The 8536-nt window shown below is 47.3% G+C and overlaps 1 protein-coding gene across 1 annotated transcript in view; it reads left to right on the plus strand.

Annotated features, from left to right (window-relative positions):
- The window catches only part of Chsy1 (chondroitin sulfate synthase 1), a 64535-nt gene extending 61641 nt beyond the window's left edge, over positions 1-2894 (plus strand). Inside the window, exon 3 of the mRNA XM_021196971.2 lies at positions 872-2894. Coding sequence (XP_021052630.1) covers positions 872-2461 — 1590 coding nt within the window. The 3' untranslated portion in view covers positions 2462-2894. The remainder of the gene's footprint in view (positions 1-871) is intronic.
- Positions 2895-8536: the final 5642 nt, after the last annotated feature.

Below are 8536 nucleotides of genomic sequence, written 5' to 3' on the forward strand. Positions count from 1 at the left end.
GTCTCATCCTAGCAGCTGGATACATCTGAATCTGCTTTAGCCAGTTACTTCTCTGGCCCAGCCATGTGTCGTGGAGGAGTGGGATCGGGTAGTTAGTGAGCCTTATGTCTCTCTCTCCAAAGTCTTTGTTTATAGTAGAGAGCCTGAGAGGCACGGTAGTACCCACTGTGTGCTATGAGCAGCAACAAGCAAAACCCCACCACTTATGGTGGCCCACAGTACACTGGTTCCCCTGAGCACACAAGAGAGTCGCAGTTGGTCTTTGTTCTCCTGAATTAGATGGACTCTTTTTAAATGCTTTCTTAATTTCTTTTTAACTTCCATTTTCTTTATGGTTTTGTTTTATTTATTTATTTTTACTTTTTGAGACAGGACCTGATTACATACCTGATTGTCCTGGAACTCACTATGTAGACCAGGCTGGCCTTGAACTCACAGAGATCCATCTGCCCCTGCCTTCCGGGTGCTGGGATTAAAGGTGTGTGATACCACACCTGGTCATCTATTTCTTTTTTAAAAAGAAGCTGCTGCTGCTGGTGGTGGTGGTGGTAGTGGTGGTGTTCAGAACAACAACAAAATACCTCATCTGCAGATTTGCTCTCCAGTTCACTCTACAGCAGCAGCTCTCATAATTTTGGGCAGGGTCCTTAGCCCTTGGGGCCATTCATTGGCTAACGTCTTGTTGAAATGTTCATTAGGCTATCCCTACCCGTTAACTTCTGATCTTACGCGGTTGCTGCTGACTGGGTGAGTCTAGACCTTCTGGGTGCTGTTCCCTGTGTTTAGAGTTAGTGGTTGTCTGAGGAGATGTAAGGATAGAGTGGCACTTACTTATGCAATTCTCAACCAGAGTCTTTTCTTTCCTTAACAGATGCAGCAGCTTTTTTACGAGAATTATGAACAGAACAAGAAAGGGTACATTAGAGATCTCCATAGCAGTAAAATCCACCGAGCGATCACCTTACACCCCAACAAAAACCCACCCTACCAGTACAGGCTACACAGCTACATGCTCAGCCGCAAGATCGCGGAGCTGCGCCATCGCACAATCCAGCTCCACCGGGAGATCGTCCTGATGAGCAAATACAGCAGCACTGAGATCCAGAAGGAAGACCTCCAGCTGGGCATCCCACCCTCCTTCATGCGCTTCCAAGCCCACCAGCGAGAGGAGATCCTGGAATGGGAGTTTCTCACTGGGAAATACTTATATTCAGCCACAGACGGCCAGCCTCCCCGGAGAGGGATGGACTCGGCACAGAGGGAGGCCTTGGATGACATTGTTATGCAAGTGATGGAGATGATCAATGCCAACGCCAAGACTCGGGGGCGCATCATCGACTTCAAGGAGATCCAGTATGGCTACAGGCGTGTGAACCCCATGTATGGAGCAGAGTACATTCTGGATCTGCTGCTCCTGTATAAGAAGCACAAAGGGAAGAAGATGACGGTCCCTGTGAGGCGGCATGCGTACCTGCAGCAGACCTTCAGCAAGATCCAGTTTGTGGAGCATGAGGAGCTGGACGCACAAGAGCTGGCAGACAGAATCAACCAGGACTCTGGGTCCCTGTCGTTCCTGTCCAACTCCCTGAAGAAGCTTGTCCCATTCCAGCTTCCTGGATCCAAGACGGAGCACAAAGAACCCAAAGAAAAGAAGATAAACATTCTGATCCCATTGTCTGGGCGCTTCGACATGTTTGTGAGGTTCATGGGGAACTTTGAGAAGACGTGCCTCATTCCAAATCTGAACGTGAAGCTGGTCATTCTGCTTTTCAATTCTGACTCTAACCCTGACAAGGCCAAACAGGTGGAACTGATGCGAGATTACCGAGTCAAGTACCCTAAGGCTGACATGCAGGTCCTGCCTGTGTCTGGAGGGTTTTCAAGAGCACTGGCCCTAGAAGTAGGCTCTTCCCAGTTTAACAATGAGTCTTTGCTCTTCTTCTGCGATGTGGACCTGGTGTTTACAGCGGAATTCTTACAGAGGTGCCGAGCCAACACAGTACTGGGGCAACAGATCTATTTCCCAATCATCTTCAGCCAGTATGATCCAAAGATTGTTTATAGTGGGAAGGTTCCCAGTGACAACCATTTTGCCTTTACTCAGAAAACAGGTTTCTGGAGAAACTATGGGTTTGGCATTACTTGCATTTATAAGGGAGATCTTGTCAGTGTAGGTGGCTTTGATGTCTCCATCCAAGGCTGGGGGCTGGAGGACGTGGACCTCTTTAACAAGGTTGTCCAGACAGGCTTGAAGACATTCAGGAGCCAAGAGGTGGGAGTCGTTCACATCCACCACCCTGTCTTCTGTGACCCTAATCTGGACCCCAAACAGTATAAAATGTGCTTGGGGTCGAAAGCGTCAACATTTGGGTCCACGCAGCAGCTGGCCGAAATGTGGCTGGAAAAGAATGACCCCAGTTACAGCAAAGGTGGCAGCCACGGCTCTGCCAGGACAGCCTGACTCCAGCCCCACTCCTCTGGCGGAGGACGGTTTTAATTGCCTAATTTATTTTTAAAAAATTTTTGTATAATCAGTTTTTGAAGTCCATACAAGGATATATTTTCCAAGGGTTTTCTTACACAAGACTCCTTTAAGATTGAGCTTTTTGAACAAAAATGTGATCAATGTTTGCCTTCGAACACACCTTGCTGAACACTATGTAGCACCGGCTTAATCCTGACTTGAAGCGTACCCGATGAACAAAACTTTTATATAAGAATTTTTGGGTTTTTGGTTTTTACATTTCTTTTTCAGACAACTCCCCTATCTCTATAGTCGTAAGGCAGAAAACATTCCTAAGAAGTATCATCATTGTGATAAGAACACTGTAACCTGACCGATGTTGAGACTGTTACCTTTGCACAAACTCCACCTTTTTCCTTTTTTTTTTTTTTTTTTTTTTAAATTTTTTTTTTTTTTTTTTTTTAAACTGTTTTTGTTTTTTGTTTTTTTTAAGTCATCTTGAGTTCCAGTCACAAAGTAGGTGACATGATAGTAGTTGTATTGTCACTCTCTCCTGGACAGCTTTCCAAATTTGATTATTCCCCCACGTGCTCCACCCACCAAGGGTCACACAGGCTTTCCCAGCGGGGGTGGAGGGAAGCACAGAGGTGCTTATCCCACTGAACTCCCGTGGCCTCAACGGACCTGGCACTGAAGTTCAAGAAGGGCTTGGCATTTTCTCTGCCCCAACCCTTCTCTTTAGAGGGTGCAGTATTATTAAGGGGGACAGAGTGGCTGTTAGCAGTGAAATGAGTGCAAGCTAAACAGACAAAGCCCTAATGGAAATGTGAGGGAAGCTGGGGTTCTGTTCTCTCTCCTGTGCTGTGGATGGAGGTGACTGCTTCATTTTTTAATTACTGGGTTTTCTATCTTGTTATATGAAATACCTTTAATTTATTTAATACCCATTGTTTAGATCGCTGCCGTTTTGAGTACTTGTCAGTTACTAGTATTTATGTGTACCATGAGTGTGGTTAGGATGTTTTATTTGCAGTAAACTGATCTCCAAAGATTTCCTTTTGAAAACACCTTTTCCTCATCCTTAATTTTTACATTCCCGTCTTACTAAAGATTAAGTGTTCTTTGATAATTTTGGTGCTCATGTGTTTTGGGGACAAAGGTGAAATGAGTCTGTTGTTACACCAGAGTGTTTGTTTTCAACTCACAGATCCAATGTGCCTTAATAATTTGTTTTCATTTAGAGTTCAGACAGTTGATAGATTCGCCATTTTTAATATACATCGTTGGAGATCTGCTTATTTGTAAATAGCCTATTGCACATTCGAACAAATAAACCAGTGGACAGTATTTTTCTATTGTACCTTGCAGACCCGTTTTGTCTCATTATTTATGTGTTGGTTGAAGACATGAGTTACGGTCTGGAGAGTAAAGCACTGAAGCACAGACTCCCTTCCGGCCTCTGCAGCCCCGAGTCAGTGTTTCTGTGGCTGCAGGGGGAGTGGCGTGGCACAGACTCCTCAAGGAGGAGCTGCTGACTCCTGAGTGAAGACCAGAGGGCCTCAGACCAGGCCCAGGCCCCTGGCTGGCTCCTGGCTACAAATCACTTTCATCGGCTCAGGGGACCACCTGTTAAGCAGCATCCCCTGTAAAAACCATCGCCACTGATGGCTTGGGGTTCTAGGCTCCATCTAGCCAGAGGAAAATCTTGCACCTCAGTTGCTGTGGAATTCAGAAGTCAAAAAGTAACCTCTGGTGCTATTAGCAAGGTTCCGTAGACGACAGTTACACCCTGACAGAGGCACCCGCAGTGTGACGACACTTAGGTCCAGAATAATGGCATCGTGCTCACAGAACTGCTGTAACCTGCCTAGCTGCCATTCAGTCCGTGCAGGCTGTTGGGTTTGCTTGTCTTTTTCCACGGAGGAAACCAGAGCCGTCCGTCTTTACCCACAGCCTGATGCTGCTGCTGCTCCTCGCAGTGTTCTGACACCACGCTGTGTGCCTCGGCGCAGGAGATGCACAGAGCAGAGTGACACCAGGCTAAACCTGCTCCTTCCTCCTCTACCCCCCACTTAACCGTCTACCATGCTTCTTGGTGACGTTGGTCTCCCCTGCTCCCCAGCTATTTCCAGGAATGCCATTGGTCCCTTCCCCAGTTCCCTGCCTGTGCTAAAACCTGTGATATCTGCTGCCTCCCCAAGTTCAAGGCTTGTCCCATCACTCTGTGGTGTCGTCTCCAGTGTCCTTCCAGGGGGTATTCTCGGAAATTCCTCTTGTCTCAGGCCCTCAGTGTGCACACTGCCTGGTGACCTACTCAGGACACCTCCTATAGACACACAGTAGCCTCTGCCACACTGAAACACCCCAGTATCTACACAGACATTGCCTTAGATCCTCCCACCCTGAGTGGATGTGACTGGTTGGACTTAATCCTTCCCTTAGGCCACCTGCCCCTCATCAGAGCTCCTGGAAGTCGAACCTGGGCGGCTTGGTGTTGGTGGCTCCCTGGTGTGTTGGAAACAGTGCACCACCTAGTCTTTCCAAGGGGACTCCCGCCAAATCGTGTAGTCATTGCATGCGCTGAGGCCTGCCACCCTCACCATGGACCTAGAAATACTGCCCTCGAGCCCCAGAAAAGCTTTCAGTTTATGCCACTGTTTCTCACTTGCCAATACTTTGTTCTGCCTGGGTTGCTTTGAGACGAGATCTCACTATACGACTGACTTGAAACTCACTCTAGACCAGGATGGCCTCAATTCAGATCGCCTGCATCTGCCTCCTGAGAGCTGGGATTAAAGGCGTGCGCCTATAAGCCTGGTTGTGTTATCTTATTTTAATAAAATATATTAAGGAGTTAGAATGGCCCATATATTCTAGGCACATTTTAAAAATTTTGGTAATTTTTTTTAGATTAAGAATGTGTAGTTAAGCCGGGCGGTGGTGGCGCACGCCTTTAATCCCAGCACTTGGGAGGCAGAGGCAGGCGGATTTCTGAGTTCAAGGCCAGCCTGGTCTACAAAGTGAGTTCCAGGACAGCCAGGGCTACACAAAAAAACTAAAAAAAAAAAAAAAAAAAAAAGAATGTGTAGTTAAGGCCCAGGGAACAGGTCATTGTGCAGAAGGGCATGCAGATGGAAGCGTCTCTTCCCATCCGTCCGCCCAGCCCAAGACTTCCCAGAGTGGACCACCAGATTTGTATGCACCTTGGTGAAGAAAGTGGGTGCGTGTGTGTATGCAATGAAAAAAGGAGTGTATCCTATAACAGAGACCCTGGCCGGAGTGTCTTTGGGTTCTTGGGGTGTTTCAGGGCAGAGCAGAGTTTCATGGCCCTCTGCTACCTGGAGACATTTGGGCTGACAGGACTGGCAAGTGTGAGTGCAGTGGTTGGAGGGGTGAGTTCCGAGAGTGGTGGACTAGGACGGTCACAGAGAGCCATGGCAGGTGTCGGTAACTGGTTCGTCTCATTCGGAAGGAAGAAGCATTTTGCTGGATCTCATAGCCTGGGCCAGGGTAAGGCTGGCACTGGGCCTTGAGCCACAATACCCTGAGATCCTCGTGTTTCAAAAGGAAGGCGAGGGGCATACAGGACCATCAGACACCTACTCTCTGGGGCTGTAGGCACAGGCAGAGCCTGGGATTGAAGGTGGAGCTGTACCCTTCTGAAAGCAGGAGGGGGAAGTCGAAAGTGTTCGTGAGCCGGCCAATCAAGTTCCAACTCTCTGAGCAAGTCTGTCTGCGCCTCCTTCCTGCCCAGCCTTGTCCACATCCTGTTTTACCAAACCCTCAAGCCCAGGGCCCAGCCCAGCCCAGGAGTAGGTATGAGGTGTCTTTTTCCCCAGATTGTAGGCTCAGGGACTTTGCTAATACACCCTTTGCATGCTGTCTGTCCTGGTCAAGCTCTGCCTCCTTCCCTGGAAGGACCATTCAAGGGTCTGACATTCTCTGCAGGCAGCTTTATTCATTGTCCAGTGTGCTCATAGTCAGGGGACACTTCTCATCTGGGAAGGGAATGTTTACATTAAAAGAACCTGCAAGCTTTCAGGTGTGTTACTCTGGCACCAGTGTCCTTATCTTTCAGGACACTTGAAAGTGAGACTCTTAGCTGCTGAGTTCCGCTCAAGTCCCCGGGGCCTTAGGGATCCCAGGTGCCAGCCCTCCCCACCCTCATCAGCACTAGCTCGGGGGATTAGGCTTCCTTACTAGTGGTTCAAAGACTTGCAATCTAGGTCACAAAGAAGCTTATGTGCCACGCGACCAGAGCCAGCTGGGGCTGTGTCGCCTCAGGTGACCGCACAGGGCTGCCTTCCACCTAGGTGAGTCCCATGGTATTTCATAAACCCATGAAAGAAGTCATCTGTTGTACTTGGAAATGGCCACCGTGCATTTGCTTGGTCTGACTCGTAAAGGCAATGAAGATGCAAAAGTCAGAATCTAGGGGGGCAAACCACAGCAACCTGTATTTTAATATTTCCAGTAGGGAAATGTAGCATTTGTTTTCCCATGCTGTAGAGTTTGCTTGGTTGGTTGGTTGATTGTTGTTGAATCATTTTGAAGGGATGTAAGGGATGGGTCTAAATCATCAGAAACCACAGGTCCAACCAGAGCAGAGCCCAGCTTATTATTAGTGGCGTTAAACCATTGAAGCTTCTGTTGCCAAGTGTCTTAGTTCACTGTTAATTAAGCTGCAGTTACAGTCTTTATGTTTTACGAATCTAGACCAAAATCAAATGTTTCCCTTTAAAGAACATTGTAGCCATACTTCCTTTAAGATGGTAAGAGTAGTCATGCTAGATTGCTTTTGGTGAGAAGATTAAGCACTTGACCGGTCATCCGATGGGGCAGATAAGAAGCCCTGTAGTCTGAACAGCCTTGTCTGCGCCGAGCTGTTCTCTGAGTGAGACAGTCCACCACAGCTGATCTCAGGAGTTTTCTGGCGGCTCCTTCTGTGACTCCTCATAGTCCCTTGCCCCTTTGAAACCTCGGATGCTCTAAGCACCTTCTCCTTTGGGCAAAGAAAATCCTTCTGGTTGGACTTCAAAGTGACCTTTAACCTCATTCATTCTGGATGAAATGCGGCTCTTCAGCTAAGGCTAGATTCTGTTCCCATAACTTAAAGGGGGTCCTGTCTCCATGCCCCCAAAGCATCCTCCACACCTCACGCTGAAGCTAGAAATAAGTATGTTTCTGAAAGTACGCTTTGAAAGAGTCTCAGTATTGTAAAGGAAGTATTTCAAGCCTCCGTTGGATTAAAAATAGGAAAAAAATTTCATCTATTAAACATGTATAGGCTTTTTGCCCTTTTTATTGCAGTGGTACACAGTAGTAGGTATTGCGAGTTAGAGGTGATTTAAAACTACAGGAAGAATATCTGTAAGTTCTGTGTCGATTCTACACCATTTTCTGTAAGAGAATTGGGTATCACAGATTTTGGCAGGGGCCCTCCAACCAATCCTTGGGTAACTGGGGTTTGGCCATCCATGACAACATGCAGGCAACTGGGAGTTCATTTGGTCAACAGTGACACTTTGTACCTGCTAGCATTTCTAATAATTCTTTTAACAAAATGAAGCTGACAGCATGGTTCAATGGTTAGGAGTGCACATTGCTTGTAGAGGACCTGAGTTGTGTTCCCAGCATCCACATAGGGTGACTGCAGTCCCAGGACATCTGGCCCTCCTTTCTGGGCCCGCGGGCACCTGCATTTCCATGAATATGTTTCCTCACAGACAGCACATCTAAAAATAAATCTTTAAAAAAAAACATTTTCAAATTAAAACCAAATAAGGTACTGGGCTATAGCTCAGTGGTTGCGCACTTACCTACCATGTGTAAGACCCCGGCTTTGAGCCCCAGTACCACACAAGCACAAAATAGGCATAAAGAAACCCGAACCAAATCGTGTCTGAGAATTATTGTGGGAAGACAGTGCCCAGTATGTTGTTGGCTACACTGTCCTGGGAAAAGAGCTACTCCAAAACTCAACCCCATGGCCACAAAACTTGAGTCATGGCAAAATGAAGAGAGGGCGGACATAATGGTGAGTCAGGCGAGCTCCAGACACATGGCCTTTTA

The sequence above is a fragment of the Mus pahari genome, chromosome 1 (genome assembly GCF_900095145.1).
Source record: "Mus pahari chromosome 1, PAHARI_EIJ_v1.1, whole genome shotgun sequence".
In the NCBI taxonomy this organism is placed as follows: domain Eukaryota; kingdom Metazoa; phylum Chordata; class Mammalia; order Rodentia; family Muridae; genus Mus; species Mus pahari.